Source organism: Gracilinanus agilis, chromosome 1, assembly GCF_016433145.1.
Source record: "Gracilinanus agilis isolate LMUSP501 chromosome 1, AgileGrace, whole genome shotgun sequence".
In the NCBI taxonomy this organism is placed as follows: Eukaryota; Metazoa; Chordata; class Mammalia; order Didelphimorphia; family Didelphidae; genus Gracilinanus; species Gracilinanus agilis.
This window is the reverse complement of record NC_058130.1, coordinates 606,285,630-606,303,962: the sequence shown is the minus strand read 5'-3', so window position 1 is coordinate 606,303,962 and position 18,333 is coordinate 606,285,630. Positions and strand designations below refer to the sequence as shown.

General features: G+C 36.2%; 1 protein-coding gene across 1 annotated transcript in view; it reads right to left on the bottom strand.

The window, feature by feature from the left end:
* LOC123254615 (androgen dependent TFPI regulating protein) overlaps nt 1-18,333 on the bottom strand; it is a 106,500-nt gene that overhangs the window by 78,131 nt on the left and 10,036 nt on the right. The window contains exons 2-3 of the mRNA XM_044683601.1: nt 12,261-12,395; nt 5,567-5,668 (exon numbers count right to left, since the gene is read on the bottom strand). Of these exons, the coding sequence (XP_044539536.1) occupies nt 5,567-5,668; nt 12,261-12,395 (237 nt within the window). The remainder of the gene's footprint in view (nt 1-5,566; nt 5,669-12,260; nt 12,396-18,333) is intronic.

Genomic DNA, 18,333 nt, shown 5'->3' with positions numbered 1-18,333 from the left:
GTGCTATAACTAGTTCCATTTTACATTTGAGGAAACTGAGGAAAATAGAGGTTAAGTAATTTGCCCAATGTCACACAATTAACTATCTGAGTCTAATCTTGAACTTTGATCTTCCTGACTTCAGGCCCAGTACTCTATGTACTCTATATCTTTAAGTGCATAAAGGAGGAAGTTGGTAGAACATCAACTCTTTTAGGGCAAGGACTGTTTAATTTTTACCTTTGTATTCTCAGTTCCTAGCACAGTATCTATCATACAATAGGCACTTAATGAATGCTTGTTAAATTAAATCTAGATCAGTCATATGAAATTTTATAAGAAGAAAAAAGGCTCCCAAATTTGTGGAAACTTGAAGTCTAGATGAAGGAATTTTAATTCAAACTTGATAGTATTTTGAGTAGAAAAACAAGGTAAGAACAAATACAAATTTCTTTACCTGGTGTTCAAGGCCTGCTCCAATCTGGGTCCAATGAACATTTCTAGCTTTATTTTACTTGATTTTTCTTCATATTCTCTACATTTCAGCCAAATAAGACTACTAGCATGTTTCCATTTTCATATGATACTCTCATAACTCAAAGTATTTGTGAAGGTTCTTCATGGCCTCTGGCATGGACATCTTCCACATCTCTGTTTTCTCATCATAGGTTAATAGAAATAGCAGTGGAAAGAATTCAGAAGTCATCTAGTCCCACCTCTTCAATTTTTACAAATGATAAAACTGAGGCTCTGAGAAATTAAAAGATAGACTCAAGGTCATAGAGATAATAAATGGCCAAGCCAGGGTTTGAATCTACATCCTGTCTTCTAATTTGTGTCATCATCTCTGATGGCTCTCCAGAGTATAGTAATCCCTACCTTCCAGTCTCTCAGTTTCTTTGTCTAACCTCTCCTAATGACATACCACCTCTTCTTGTTGTCGTTCAATCATTTCTGACTCCTTCTGCCCCCATTGACCATAGTGTGCCACTACTATACACGGGGCTTTCTTGGCAAAGATATTGCAGTGGTTTTCTATATAGTTCCGTCTGTATAGTTCATTTTCCTACTTGATTATACGTTCCTTAAGAAGACCAATCATTCCCTTCATAATATATTGGGCTCAGTAGATGTTTAATAAATGTTGAATTAAAGATTTGGTGAATTATATGTGAGATCTGAAAAAGAAATCATTTCATAGTAGGAGCAGTGAGAGGGAGCTTCACAGAAGAGATGATATTTGCATGTGACCTTGACATCTCTTATCCTGAGTTTCCCTTATTGAAAAATAAGGATAGTAATAATTGTCCTATCTCATAGGCTTATTTTTGGGATCAGCTGAGAAACTGTGTATAAAACTGTTTATGTAAAGCAGTATATTCAAACACAAGAAATATTTGAAGTTTAATAATAATATTAATAGATGTATATAGTTATCTGGGGTTCGTTGTAATTTTGTTCAGTCCTTTATCTTTTAGATCTGACTCCTTATGATCCCATTTGGGATTTTCTTAGTAAAAATACTGAAGTAGTTTTTCCATTTCCTTTTTCAACCCATTTTACAGACAAGGAAACTGAGGGCAACAGAGTTAAGTGACTTGCCCAGAGTCACACAGCTAGTGAGAGTCTAAGGCCAGATTTGAACTCAGGAAGATGAGTCTTCCTGACTCTAGGTCTGCCACTCTATCCATTCTGCCACCTAACTTGCCCATCTAAGGTTTCATAGTGATTGCTTGAAATACAGTGACATAAGTGGCTTTTTCAAATAGGACCATATGGAGTTGTGAATTGATCCAAACATTCTGAATGGCAATTTGGAACTATGCCCAAAGAGCACTAAAAGACTGTATGCCCTTTGATCCAGCCATACCATTGCTGGGTTTGCCCAAAGAGATCATAGAGAAAAAGACATGCACAAAAATATTTATAGCTGTGCTCTTTGTGGTGGTAAAAAACTAGACAAGTGTATACCCTTCAATTGGGGAATGGCTGAACAAATCATGGTATATACTGTTGATAGAATACTATTGTGATCAAAGGAATAACAAACTGGAGGAATTCCATGTGAACTGGAAAGACCTTCCAGGAATTGATGCAGAGTGAAAGGAGCAGAACCAGGAGAACATTGTACACAGAGACCGATACACTGTGGTAAAATCGAATGTTAATGGATTTCTCTACTAGCAGCAGTGATCCAGGACAACTATGAGGGACTTATGAGAAAGAATGCTACCCACATTCAGAGGAAGAACTATAGGAGTAGAAACACAGAAGAAAAACAAGTGAACACATGGGTTGATGGGGATAGTATTGGGGATGTAGACACTAAATAATCACCTTAGTGCAACTCTCAGTAATATGGAAATAGGCCTTGATCAATGATACATGTAAAACCTAGTAGAATTGTGTGTCGACTACAGGGGGTGGTTGGGGGAGAGGAAAAGAACATGAATCATGTAACCATGGGAAAATATTCTAAATAAAAAATAAATAAAAAATAAAATAGTGCCATATAGCAAAAAAAGAAATGATCATTTAGTTCATGAGAAAGTGGAAGGTAGGGGGTCCCTGGGTAGCTCAGTGGATTGAGAGCCAGGCCTCGAGACGGGAGGTCCTAGTTCAAATCTGGCCTCAGACACTTCCCAGCTGTGTGACTCTGGGCAAGTCACTTAACTCTCATTGCCTAGCCCTTACCACTCTTCTGTCTTGGAACCAATACAGAGTATTGACTCCAAGACAGAAGGTAAGGGTTTAAAAAAAAAAGTGGAAGGTATTCTAAGAGTCCAGATTCCAATTTGCTTTTGCATTTTTCAAATTCCTTGGTGTCTTTAAAATCTCAGAACTGGACTCTTCTTTGTAAATGACAACTAGATACAGAAATCTATTTGCAAGTACTGAAGAGCTAAGCTAACGTGTTTAATGATTAATTAGCATTTGGGCATCAACGACTCAGATGCCCAGCTCTGTCGCAGCTCATAACTTCATCCCTTAGTCTTCCCCAGAGCTTCCCATCTCCCTCTAAGTTGCCATGATCTTTTTTGCATTTCAGTCTGCATCTAAGAGCCAGTATTAGCTGGCTTTTAGACACTGTGTTACATTTACAAAGCACTTTAAATACATTATCATGTTGTATCCTTACAACAGCCTTGTGAGGTCAGTCATCTAAGTATTCTTAGTCCTTGATACAAGCAACAAATGAGATCTTTGTTTATCAAATTTTTAAAGTCTCATATGAAACTTCACCTTCTGCAAAAAAGTCTTCCATTTCTCCTTAATTTTTGTGCCTTCCCTCTTAGACTACCCCCATTTGATTTGTATATCTTGTTGGTAAATAATTATTTACATGTTGTCTCCTCCATGAGATTGGGAACTCCTTGATGGAAAAGACTGTTTTCATCTTTCTCTGTATCCCCAGCTTAGTATAGTGACTGGTATAATTAGAGCATTTAATAAATACTTTTTGCCTTAATGACTATTATCTTTATTCTACAATTGAGGAAACCAACAGTAATGAAAACTATTCAATCATTAAGAAAGTAAGGGTACGTGAAGGACAAAACTATCCTTATTTTATTCTCGGTGAGATAATGGACTATAATTTTTAAAAATGCCAAACTTGGAGTCAGACCATCTGGGTTTTTGCTTTGGCAGGAACTTTGGACATCATCAGGTCCAGTGCCCTCACTTAACATATGGAAACCTAGAGGTCAAAAGAGGGCAAGTGATTTGCCTTGTCAAACAATAGAAGTGTCTGAGGCAAGATTTGAACCAAATGTTCCTGACTCCGAGACCAACATTTTGTTCACCACACTATTTTTTTCTTCATCTATAAAATAGGAATGCAAAATTTATTCTACCAATTTCACAGGGTTCTTTTGAACATGCATTGTAAACATTTAATCATTGTACAATATGTGGCCTTCCCTATTGCTTTGTATGTTTTTCCTCTTCATCTTATAAGGTCCTTAGCTTCCTGCAAACATGGTACAAATGCTACCTTCCATACAAAAACTTTCTTGGCTATATCCACCAATCCCCAGATATTAGTGCTTTTCTTCCCCAAACTATTTTGTATTTATGTTTATTCATTCTGAAAGGAAGGAAGAAAGGAAGGAAGGAAGAAGGAAAGAAGGAAAGAAAGAAAGGGAGAAAGGAAGAAAGAAAGAAAAAAGGAAGAAAAAAGTAAAGAAGCAAAGAAAGAAAGAAGGAAAGAAGGAAAGAAAGGAAGGAAGAAAGAAAGGAAGAGCCCTTACCTTTTGTCTTGGAATCCAAGGTGGAAGAATGGTAAGGGCTAAACATCTGGGGTTAAATGATTTGCACAGGGTCATATAGTCAGGAAGTATCTGAGGACAGATTTGAACCAAGGTCCTTTTGACTCCAGACCTGATTTGCAATCCTTCGAGCCACCTGACTACAAACATATACATACATATATATGCCCACACACATATACATACACACAGACACACACACACACACATATATATATATATATATATTTACTAAGAAAAAGGAATAAGCATTTATAGAGCATCTGCTATGAGTTATTTTATAAATATTGTCCATTCGATCTTCACAACAACCCTGAGAATTAGATGCTATTATTATCTCTATTTTACAGTTGAGGAAACTGAAGCAAACATGCTATGTAACTTACTCAGAGCCACACAGGTAGAAAGTATCTGAGGGAGAGATTTGAATTCAGGTCTTCCCAAGTACAGCTCCAGTGCTTTATCCAATGTGCTAATAGCTACTTCAATATACTTATATTTAATATATACACGTTATATCTTCTTGATAGAATGTTAGCTCTCTGAGGGCAGAACTGTTTCATCTTTTGCCTTTCTACCTTCAGGTCTTACCAGTGTGCATGGTATAGTGTAGGTGCTTAATTAAGGAATGTTGATTGATAGAAATCTGTTAGTTATTGTTTTTACCAAAAGACACAGTAGTGCAAATCTATTGGCTTAGAAATTACTGAGCTTTCAGACGTTCTCTTCTTTTTTCCCTAATTTGTTGGGGGAGAGGGAATGGGTTTGCCTGCTGTGTGCCAAAGCCATTATTCAGCTGAATTCCTAATCATTTGGGATGTCATGATGGGCTCCTTTCTGACACTGATTAGAACTATAGTTGCTTCAATTCTGCCATGCCTTTATGGTCACACATCTTTTCAATGACATCCTAAGCAACTTATCAAGCAGTCGTGGCTCCTGATATCCTCTTAGAAAAATAGCATCTTTAGGGAATTATAGCATAAGTATTTATTCACTTTATACCACTAGATAAAATCTTAAAATATCCTGTGAGGAGTATGCAGGGGATAGGATGGAAGGGGATGATGGAAAAAGTAATTAGGAAACTGCTTAGAAATATAATATATATATACATGTATATATGTCATGTATATATAATATAATATAAAATAATATAAAGAATAATATATACTGTGTATTATATGTATATTTATATATAATATAAAATATAATATAAAGAAATATAATGTCACATGGAAAATTTAGTGAACATGTCATTGGCTTTCAAGGATCATTCCTCTTTTGTTTTTCTTCTGTAGTTTAGAAGAACTCACCATAGCATGATTGAACCATTTTGGAAAGACTTCATCCAGGATCTTAGGGTAAATTAGTTCTCGGTCAAGCAAAAACAGTACCCAGAATATTGTAAACACCACCTAGAAGAAAAGCAAAGAAATGATACTTGTTAGATTAGATTAGTTTAGTTTTTTAAGATTATTAATAAAAATGAAAGAAAGACCTGAAGAAAAATAGGGATTGGATTTAAAAACTGTCTTCATGCATTCTAGAAAAGCATAATGGAAGAGAGATTTTCTTGTGTGACTTCTAGGGATTCTATACTGTTCAAGTAGTCAACTTACCAACTCTTTATGTTCATATAGGACAGGAGGAATATCTACCACTGAAAATGTAGATTCATAGATCTAGAAGGCACATCTAGTCTAACCCCATCATTTTACATATGAGATGACTTGCTCAAAGTCATATGAGTAGTAAATGTCAAAGGCAAGATCTTGTCTTGGGTCCAGACCTCTTGATATCTTCTGACCCTGTTGCTTTTCCTTGATGCTCTCTTCTCTTTAGGTTTTCAGAATACCATGTTCTATTAGTTCTCTTACCTATCAGGGAGTCCATCTCATTCTGCTTTGCTGGATCTTCATCCAGGTCACAGCCTCTAGCCAAAGGTGTCTCTCAGGACTATATCTTGGGCCCTTCTCCTCTTTGACCTCTGTTGTATTTCACTTAATGATCTCATTAGCTACAATAGGCTTCATCATCATTTCTATGTTGTTGACTCTCAAGTTTACTTGCCTGACTACTCTTTTTGATGACCTCCAGCCTCATATCTCCAGCTTCTTTTCATACAACTTGAACTGTCCAGTAGATATCTTAAACTCAACATGTCCCAAATAGAATTTATCTTTCCCCCTAAACCTTTCCTACCTCTAACCTTCCTTAATACTGTCATCTTTAAGTATTGCTTCACCTTGGTCTTTGTATCCCATAACAGGATTTAATGCCTAGGTTAATAATGAGCATTTTATAAATACATAAAAAGAAATAGTGTTTAAAAATCTGCAGCATTGCAGAATATCCCCTCCCACACAATTGAAGATCACTTAATCCTGATGCCAGGTCTCCACACACCCCAATTTCTCCAATGGCAATCCCTGACTTCCACCCCCTTAAAAGCTCCCCCTAACAAATCTTATGCTTTTCAAAACTCAACCTTTGTCAGTATTTTATCAGACTAGACCAGTGATGGACAAACTACGGCCCACAGGCCAGATGTGGCCCCCTGAAATGTTCTATCTGGTCTGTGCGGCATTATTCCTAATCTGATGAATAAAAATGAATACAGGCTATAAGAAAAATAAATATTTTCCTCTTTTTTTCCTCTCATTTTTTATCAGTGATGACATACACATTTATTGACTTATCCTAGATATTAGAATGTTATTTTGAGAGTGAGAGGTTTTCTTCCTCCCTCACAGCCTAGGACTTCTGAGTCCAGGTCAACTGGAACCCTGCTCTCTAGTTTTCCACGTTTTCCCTTCCATCTGCCATGCGCTGGGACTTCTGGGGTTCCAGGGGCTGCTGCTGCCGCTGCCTCTGCCCCAGATCTATGGAGCCTCCTCTCAGTAGCTACCCCCTCCACCATGGCTAGATATGGAAACACGTTTCTTGATTCAGTCCTGTCTTAGCATTGTTGGTTTGCTAGTTTTACTCTGCGTATTGAGAAAAATTTTAGCCCTAAGATGTTATCTAAGAAATGTAAAGTTGAATCTGGGTGCCGTATTTTCAAAGATGAATGAACTTGGAAGTCCTTTTTCACAATTTTTAGGGATAAACCACTATGTCTCATCTGCAACAAAACTGTAGCTGTATACAAAGTATATGACATTTCATGACACTTTGACTCTAAGTTCAATGATGTCAAGGTTAGAGCCATGATCAAAGAAGAAAGAAAACAAAAAGCAGATCTACACAAAAAAATTATCAGTTCAGCAAAGTATTTTTAAGAAAGGAAATAGATGTCAAGGTTAGAGCCATGACCAAAGAAGAAAGAAAACAAAAAGCAGAAGATCTACACAAAAAACTATCAGGTCAGCAAAGTATTTTTAAGAAAGGAAATAGTTCTCAGCAAGCAGCTACACATGGAAGTTATGTTGTAGCATACAATATTGCTAAAAGTAACAAAGCTCTTTCTGATGGAGAGTTTGTTAAACACTGCATGCTCAAAGTTTGTGATATTTTGTGTCCTGACAAAAGAAAAGATTTTGAAGCAATAAGCTGATCTCGGAAAACAGTGACTTCGAGAATCGAAGCAATAGATAAAAACATATTATCACAGTTGGAATCAAAGATTGGCCAATTTAAATTCTGCTCAATTACTATGGATGAAAGCTCTGATATAAATGATACTGCACAGTTGCTATTATTTATAAGAGGTGTTGACGAAAACTTGTGTATTACAAAGGAACTAGCATGCATGAGGTTGTTGAAAGGAACTACAACAGGCTCAGATATTTTTCATGAATTTATGGAAGGAATTTCAACTTTGAAAGTATCTATAAATTGCATATGTAGTATAACAACAGATGGAAAGAGAAATAGGACAGAGAAAAATCTGGATTTGTTGGGATCTTTAATGAAAAATATCCAGATAACAATGTTATATTTCTACATGGTATCATACATCAAGACGCCCTGTGTAAATCTGCTTTGGGTATGAAACCTGTGCTTGACGTTACTGTGAAGCTGGTTAATGCTATTCGATCTCGAGGGCTTGCTCACAGACAGTTTCAGGAGTTTCTAGAATCTATGCAGTCCAAGTACTCTGACATATTGTACAACTCCAAAGTAAAGTGGCTTAGTGCAGGATGCGTCTTCGCGAGTTTGGCAGCTGAAAGACGAAATAGTGACGTTCTTCCTTGAAAAACAGGGGTCTGTAGGGTATAAAATCCTGGAAGATACTGCATGGCTTTTGGACTTTACATTTTTTACAGATCTTCTCAGCCACATGAACAAGTTGAATGTCAAGATGCAAATCAAAAAATCAATTTATCAATCATATCTGGGGTCATCTCAAAGGTTTTAAACTACAACTTGTTCTATTCACGAATCAGCTTGCTAAGAATGACTTGTCTCACTTCCTGAGGTTGAATTCAATAGCTCCAGTGATGAAGGAGAAGCTTAAGAGTTACGAAGATAATCTGAACAGACACTTTGAATGAAGATTTAAAGACTTCAGTGTCATTGAAAAAGACTGAAATTTTCAGTATGCCTTTTAATGTGAACTGTGAAACAGTGAAACTGGACTTGCAACTTGAACTGATTGAATTACAGTGTAACACTCAACTCGGACAGTTGTTTCTTAGTGTTCCAAAATTAGAATTCTACAAGTCCTTGTCGAAATCCACTTTCCCAAATCCAATATTTCATGCCCAGAAAGTTACTGCTATGATTGCTTCATCATATATATGTGAACAGGTGTTTTTTACAATGAAACTTTGAAAGTATTGCCTTAGAAACAGACTGGCAGATGAGCATTTAGCTTCTCTTCTAAAGAATAAGTGCATCCCAGTTTGAACCAAATTATGAGAAACTTTTAGAAATGCAGTCACAGTTTCATTCATCACATTCTCCTTCATAATCTTTTAGTCATTAATAGGGCTTAGTATCACAAAAAATACAATAATTTTGTAAAATGTATCATTGTTATTTTTTTAATAAATTATATTGGCCTGCCTAAAGATTTTTCCTTTCTTTTGGCCCCCTCTTTAAAAAGTTTGTCCATCACTGGACTAGACCAATCTAGTCCAATCAGAAGAGCACCTGATAGTTTTAATCCTTTTAGGTATGTTCACTATATTTATACATGTGGATATTTATGTTTACTTTTTTCACTTACACTTTGGGTTTTTTTGGGGGAGGTTTAAGATGGACAGAAGTTGAGGAATTGTATATTTCTAGCATGGTGCACTAGAAACTTGGTTGAATCTGGAATCAAAGGATCTATCTATCTCTGCCATTTGCTGCCTATATGACCTTGGGCAAATAGTTTAACTTTCTGGGCATTTGTTACCCCATAAAATGGAAGTAGAGGTACAGTTAGACAATGACCTCAATTCAGAGATCCTAACTCTGAATCTCTGCTCCTATGATCCTTTTTATCTTTTTGTAATTTCTATTCCAGTACTCTTCATAGGAAAGTCTTTTCAACTGATTCTATTTAATATATGTATATATTAACAAATATATCAAATATTATAAGCATTATATTATTGATTATTAATATATTAATTAATGTGTGTATAGATATATTTGTTGCCTATTATGTCCCAGGAAGAAGTATTAATTAGTTAATGGATAGAAAAAGAGAAAAACCCTGGTTGAAGTTCCACATTTGACAAATAACTAACTTCCTGTGTGAACCTGAGTAAGACACAACTTCTCAGTGCCCTAGAAAACTAGCCAGGTGCAAGAGATATGATGTCAAAAATAATACAGTGCTTGTAATAAGGAACTTACATTTACGGTAGGAGTCTCTTATGCAACAGAATTTTTAACAAGGAGTTCCTTAAAGATCATGTAACTCAACCTTGACTTAGATGAAGAAACCAAGGCTCAGAGGAGCTAAGTCTCACAAAAGGTCACACAATTAGTTAATGATAAAGCAAGGAATGGAACCTTAATCTATCTGATTCCCAGTCTAAAAACCTATCATGCTGTGAATATTGAAGGGATGGACAAAAACATACTCTAATGAGAAAACTAAGCACCAATTCTCCTGTCTAGGCTCGCCTGGGAGATCCTTTGGGAGATTTAGTGACTCCAAGAGTCATCTTCTGGTCCCAGTGGGGATAGATCATTTCTATCTGTGCAAAATAGCTGGGAATTGAGACTCGTAAATGCTGAGCTTTTATTTTGTTCATTCCAGTAGGAAAGTGTTTTTGGAACTGCTGTGACTGAAGTCTTAGTGCTGCGAGGTTCAAAGCTATGGTTAATGCTTTGTCAAAAAAAAAAAAAAAAAAAAAAAAGGTCAGAGTCAAAAACAGAAACTGAAGAGGCCCATGGAGGTGAAATAATTTGCCCAAGGTCACACACGTAGTAAACATCAGGGGAGCAACTTCCTTGGACACAGGTTGTCTGACTTCCAAACCAGTGTTCTTTCTTCTTTTCCATGTTGCCTCACACAGAGGTCCCATTTATATCCAAATATTTCACTCACTGACATTGCAAAACAAAACAAAAAACCCAGAATCAAAGCAGGATCCCATCAGTCAGGAAATAGCTAAAAATAAGTGCCAAATGAATGTAATGAACTACTGTGCAGTAAGAAATGACGAATATGAGAAATTCAAAGAAACATGGGGAGATTTATATGAACTGATGGGGAAGAAAATAAGCCAAATCAAGAAAACAAGAATCATAGCAAATACAGTCATACAAATGGAAAGATCATGAAAAGAAAGCTGATGTCAAAGAAAACAGCCAAGATCTTGGAAAACAGACCATAAAATAAACCTCCTCCCTGACAGGAGAGGAAGATTGATGTACTATATACACTGTCAAACAATATTTTTTTAAATTTAAACATTTATTAATATTCATTTTTAACATGGTTACATGATTCATGCTCCTACTTTCCCCTTCACCCCCCGCACTCCCACCACCCATGGCCAATGCACATGTCAAACAATATTTTGGATGCTTTTGCTTAATTGTTTTTTCATTGTCACAAGAGAAGATTCAATGGAAGTTAGGAGGACAGGAGAGGACAGTGAGAGAAGTCACTTTAAATCTCTCAGCCTTAGTTTCCTCATCTGTAACCTGAGGATAATAGATGCGTCTCTTCCACAAGGTTGTTGTGAAGCTAAAATGAGGCAATCTCTGTGAAGTATTTTACAAACTATGCCATAAAAACTTTGGCTACTTTCCACTAAAAGTAAATCATCCCAACACCAGAAAAAGGACTGTTGGAGTCTGAATGGAGATTGAAACATACCATTTTTCAATTTATTTTCTTCATGAGTTTTTTTAATGATATGTGTCTTCTTCCACAACATGACAAATATGGAAATATGTTTTGTATGTAGCCATTATCACATTGTTTATTGTCTCAGGGAGAGGGGAGGGGAAAAAAGGGAGGGAGGAAAGGAGAGAATTTGGAACTCAAAAAGTGAGAAAACAAATGTTAAAAAGTATTTCTACATGTAATCAGAATAAAATAAAACATTATTCAAAAAAGCTAGAATGTAAATGATCTTTATCTCCTTAACTGATTGGCCAGGGAGACTGCCCCAGCACAGACTCCTTCTGATACTCACCCAGAGAGTTCTGCACAGGTAAAATGCTCTTTTGATTCAAAAGATTGAAAATTATGCAGGACAAGTGGCCACCCTGTTTATTCAGAGAACTAATTCATTCCATGCTTGGGTCCTCCATTGTCTTTTCCATTTATTTAAATGGGGTGATTCTGGTTTCTGAATCTTGTTACTGAGGCAGCCCTGTGCTGTCAGAAAGTGGGGAGCCAAGAGACCTGGGCTATAATCCTGATACAGATTTATGAATATACATATATGACAACAAGCAGACATAAATATGAATATATGCATCATTTATCATATACATACAAAAGCATAATATAACTAAATATGTCTATTTATCACCACTGTCTTTTATTAAATGTCAAAAACATCTGAGTTTCTTCAATCATACGTCATGTATAGTCTTAAAACTTACCAAAGACAAAGGAAAAGCCAAGGCTGAGAAGAGAAAGTCTCTGGAGGCAGCTATCCACTTAATGTCTTCCTTTCTCTTCATTCCTTTCATCACGTCATACAGGAAGGCAATCCCATAGAAAATTACCTGTAAGAACTAAATTCATTGCAACAAATGAGGACATTTTCATTTGCCTTTAATTAATCTATTCCTCACTGACGTAAAATCCAATCCCTCTGGGAACAGTATAGGGGAGGAGAAGGGAATTGTTTTGTCTTTCTGGTGTCCCAGGGAGATAGCTTCAAGCTCAGTGGGCCTTGACCTTGTTTTACTAAAACTGATTGTGTAAAGCAGTTTAGGAGATGATAATGTATATAATATTCAGTTTAGCAGATAAGCTAAATAGGAAACAATATGAAGAGTCGCCTCACAAAGAAGTGACTTAATGGAATAGATATTTGGTCACATAGTGTGTGTGGTGTATGTGTGTATGAATATCATGTTCAAATTGCCACAGAGAAGGGAAGAATGAAACTAGTGGTATAAAGAGGATTCTGGAAGGGCAGGGAGAAGCTGTCTTCTGTGTTTTTACTGTGAGCAGGGCGCTCAGCTCAATATACTGTACTGAACCAGGAGCCAAAGAAGGCAAGCCTAGTAAGTTCCTTCTCCTTGGTGGCCCGTCATTGCCTGATAGCTGTGGAGGTACCTAGGGAGATGCCAAGGAACAGATAATGGCAGCTTTGTGACCAGAAAGGGCTGACTCGGTTCCCTGATTGCCTTACCAGGCAGGGATTTGGGTACTGGAGAAAGCTTTGGACTTAGAGTGATTAAAGCTAGCACAGGTATATCAAGTGCATGATTGAACATCTAGTATTTGCCCAGCAACAAAAATAACACTAACAATCATCTATTAATTGCTTATTACATGCCAGGAACTTAGCTGAGTGCTAGGGATATAAAGCAAAGTTTTAAAAACAAAAACAGCTCTTGTTCTCAAGGAGTGCACATTCTAATCAGGGAGACAAGAAATAAATGTCTAGGGCACATACAGGCTATATAAAAAGCATATGAAGATAACCTGAAATCTTGCCTTAGCAGTTAGATAATCAAGAAAAGCCTCCTTATGGAAGGTAGGATTTGACCTGAGTCTTAAAAAAGCCAGGGTGGGACAGCAAGGTGTCTCAATGGGGAGAGTCAGGTCTGGAGATGGGAGATCTTGGGTTCAAATCTGACCACAGATGTGTCTTACTTGTGTGACTCTAAGTCACTTAACCCCCATTGCCCAGTCTTTGCTGCTCTTCTTTCTTATAATTGACACTAAGACAGAAGGTAAGGGAGAAAGAAAGAAAGAAAGAAAGAAAGAAAGAAAGAAAGAAAGAAAGAAAGGAAGAAAGAAAGAAAGAAAGAAAGAAAAAAGAAAAAAGAAAGAAGGAAGGAAGGAAGGAAGGAAGGAAAGAGGGAAGGGAGGGAGGGAGGAAAGAAAGGAGGGAAGGAGGGAAACAGGGAAAAGAAAGGAAAGGAAGGAAAGGAAAAAGGGTAATGACTCTGGAGTCTGAGAATCTGAGTTAAAATCTAATGTCTAATACTATCCCTATAGCATTGGAGAAATAAGATAACCATTCTGAGCCTCAGTTCCCTATACCTATATATCTATAAAAGGATAGGGTTGGACTAAGTGGCCTCCTCTGAGTTTCCTTCCAATTGTAAATCTATGATTCTATGATCTTAAGCCCAGACTGATTCCTACAAAATCCATTAATCTTGACTGGTGTCTGCTGCATTATTATAACAAGGCCATGGCAATAGACATTTTCCTTTGAGAAAAATACTATCAAGATGGGAGACCCCTCATTTAAATAACAGAAAATACAATAAAATTCTAATAGGGAAGAGGCCTAGAAGATAATCTAATCTAACTCTTCATTTTATAAATAGGAAACTTGAGATCTAACAATTTGAAATTATTTGCCCAACATAACACACCTAGCAATTGACAACTGAGACTTGAAGGCAAACATTTTGACTGGAAAGCCTTTTCTGTGCCACCAAACTACCTCTATTATTATGCAATAAGTCCTATTGTCATGAAGTTTGATCACCTTGATTTATTGAATTTGACAATCATCCCTCTAGCAATAATTCAGCTGAACAAATATTTGTTCAATAAACATTTATAGAATATCTTCCATGTGCTAGGTATGGCAATATAAAAATGAACAGCACCTATCCTCAAGGAATTTATGATTTTGTGTGTGTGTGTGTGTGTGTTTGTGTGTATGAGAGAGAGAGAAAGAGAGAGAGAGAAAGAGAGAGAGAGAGATTGCTGTTGGTAATGGGGGCATTGTAATACACACACACACACACACACACACACACACACACACACACACACACACACACACACACACACAAACAAAAACCTAACAGAAAAACTATAAATAATGATTACATGAGGCCAAACAAAGTGGTCTGAGAGATAAGAAGATAGAAAAAAGTCACTGCTAGATGAGAAAATCAATGAAAAAGGTAGCACCTGAGTAGTACCCTAAAAGAGAATATGCCCAGGGGATTCTATGCCAGGAATAGGGATCAGCATGCAAAAACTGTGCCAAGGAGGAAGCTAGCAAGATAAGAGCAAGAACTAAGGACTAGTCTGGTTCATCTGGGAGCTCACTGTTCACAAAGAAGATTAATATGAAATAAGGCTGAAGAGATAACTAGGAGCCAGGGTGCCAAGGGTATTAAATTGCAGGAAAAGGAGTTTGTTTCTTATTTGGTGGACAATAGATGAGTTTAGGGAATAGATCACAAACCTGGCTTGTTATAGTGATAGGTATTTTATCCAGAAATCTGCTGGAGTTCTCTTTCCCTCTCTGACAAAAATATAGCCCTTATTAATTTCTTGATTTGATTATCAATCATCTCATTCTTCAAAAGGCAGAGGAACCAAAAAGGAATTGCCCTTTTGGATGTGGTTCTCACAAACAATGAAGAAGTGGTTGCTTCTGGGTTAGAAAAGATGGGAACTATGGGAGGAAGTGAATACTCAATTTTAAAATTTGTCATAGAGAGGAAAACCATAGTCTGACATAAATGCAGGTTTTGGAAATCAAATTTCAAAGGATTGAACATGAATAAGTAAGATTCCAAGAACTAGAATTTTATTAGTGAAGTCAGACTAGGAGGGATGACAAAACTCTCAGAGATGAAATTCTGAAGAAACAAAAAGAAACCATTCAAAATATGAAGAAAAGGGCTTTGGTCAAAGAGAATAGTACAGATGCCAAGGAATACATCAAATACTTTAAATTTAAGAATTAGCCAGTTGAAAGCAAGAACAAGTAATAGAGGATGAAGACCAAAGTATGGCATGGTTTTGAAATTGCAGTGTAAATTGTGCTTACTCTCACAATAAGCTGAAGCTGAGGTGTTAATACTAAGTGTAACAATATGGGTTTGTTTGGGCTTTTATCTGAATTGGGGGAAATAGAATAATCAAGAAAGGGAGAAGACTTGCTCTTTGGGATAAATGGGATCATGGTAGCAAATGGTGGAGAGAAAGCAGAAATACTCAATTATTATTGTTTCCATCTTCTGTATAGGAAAATTTTTAAAAATAGCTAATGGGAACTTGGTATCCAAGATAAGTAGATAAATGCCATTAAAGACCCTAGTTGGAAGTTTAAATCATTAGGCTCAGATGAAGGAAATGTTAGAATGCTGAATGATCTTTGAAATGATCTTGAAGAACTGGAGATGTACCACAGAATTAGTTAGGAACAAATTATTTTCTTGATTAAAAAAAATATAATTCAGACTTCAAGTTAAAGGACAATAACCTTGACTTCAATTCCTCCTAAAATTCTAGAATCAGTTAATAAAAATATGGCTAGTGAATTACTAGAAAGGGAAACAGTGATCACAGAGAGCCAGTTTAACTTAAATAGTAACAAGTTATGCCAGACTAACCTCAATTCCTTTTTTTTTTTTGATAGGATTAAAAACTGTTAAATAAGAAGTATTCTATTTGTCTGAAGTTCAGGAAGGCAATTGAGAAAACATTTCATATTTATAGATTTTTTTAAGTTATAGGTTAGAACATAATACAGTTATATAAAATTAGACTACCTGTTACCAGGAACTTTATGTGAAAACTTCAGACAGGACAAAGAAGACAGAAAAGTGCATCATGGTATATAACGCTAGAATTTGAGAGGGGCTTCTGAGATGGAGATATAAATGTGAGGGTCCTTCACGTAAAGGTTCTAATTGAAATCTTGGAAGTGAATAAGTAGAACTAAAGAAGAGAACATGGAGTGAGAAGAAAAAGAGGAAACAAAAAGTGAGAGAGGAAAAAGGAGGAGAGGAAGAGGACGAGAAAGGAGGACAAAAATCTGAGGAATGATATCATTCATTCATTTGAAAAACATTCATTCATTATATAAACATTTATTTCCACTTAACATGTTAAAACTCCAGTGCTCAATGTTGAGAGAGACAAAAATAAAACTGATTTACTTACAGGATACTATTATTCAGATAGATCAGAACCTCTTTGTAATACTGATGCTTAAAGCTGCACTAAGACTTTGGAGACACCCTGTATAATAGTGAACTGTTATATTATGTGGTTATTTTCTAACACACCAACATTAGAAAAGGATTCTACTCTATTAAAATGTAAAGCTGTATATAGGACTTTTGGAATACCCTGTATATCCCCTTAATTTTATAATGTAAAAAGGCTAAAGTTTTATATCAGATTTTTGCTTTATTTAACTTATGTTTTAAGACACATAATTTGATCTGCAGTGTATCAGATATGTATAAACATAAGCTATATTTCTGAAAGTGTAGATATTCTTTAGCAAGAAGTATTAAAGATTGACTCAGCTCTAAGCTGTTTCATAACAAGCTTCTTATAGAGTATTAAGAAACATCTGGTCTATTGACTTAATTTTTCCATTTTTATCTAGATGTCTAGCCTAGTATAAGCATAGTCTAATTCTACTGATCCTGACTCTGGCTAGTCTTCTAAAATAACCATTCCTAGATTGTATGGGCCATAACATAACAGTGTCAGTAAAAGAAATTTTGAGGATCAAGCAATATGCCCTAGATCTACCCCCTTCCCTTTCTTGCTCACACACACACACACACACACACACACACACACACACACATACACACATGCACATGCACATGCACAGGCACACACACAGGCACATGCACACAAACACACACCACAAAGAAATATGTTTTCCTTATAAGTGAAAAGAAAAATGCTTTCCTAACAGTTTTCCATGCATCCTTGGGCTTACTTATAGAAGTAAAGAATGCTACATTGGAATTTGCCAAGATGAAGTTCACCCTTGAAAGACTGTAATATACTGTCCTAGAGAGATTCATTGAGGTCAAGGCAACCCATGGAGCAACCATGGGAATCATGGAAGCCTAGGGAGCACTATAGGATGTGGAGTCATCATCTCTGGTTGACAGTGCCTTTTCTTCTTATACTACCTTCTGTGTGTATTTATGTACTTATTCTATGTTATATACCTTGTATGTATATACTTGTTTTGATCTCCTCCCAAGAGAAAGTGAACTATCTGCAAGTAGAGACATTTTTCACTTTTCTTTGAATCCCTGCACTTAGCATGATGCTTGATGTAAGGCTTAATTAATGCCTGTTGATCTACTGATTTGATTTTTGCTTAAACCAACAAACAATTTGATTTAACTAACATTTAAGTGCTAAGTAGAGACAATGACAAATGGATTGCATCCAGATGCCGGTTCAGATGAGTCTTTCCTTATTCAGATTAGAAAAGCTTATTTTAAGAGTTAGATTGCAAGCATTGTGCTCCCAATTCGATAAGACATTTATTAAGTGGCCAATCAGCAAGCCTATACTAGATGACAGTGGAAGGGAGAATTCATTGATCACGTTTACATAGAACTTTTCAATATTGAAAGGATTTTTCTCATAATAACTTTGTGAGTTAAGTGGTAGAAGTATTATTATCTCTGATTAACAGATAAGGAAACTGAGTGTCTGAGAGGAAGACTTGTCCATGATCACGTAGCTAATATG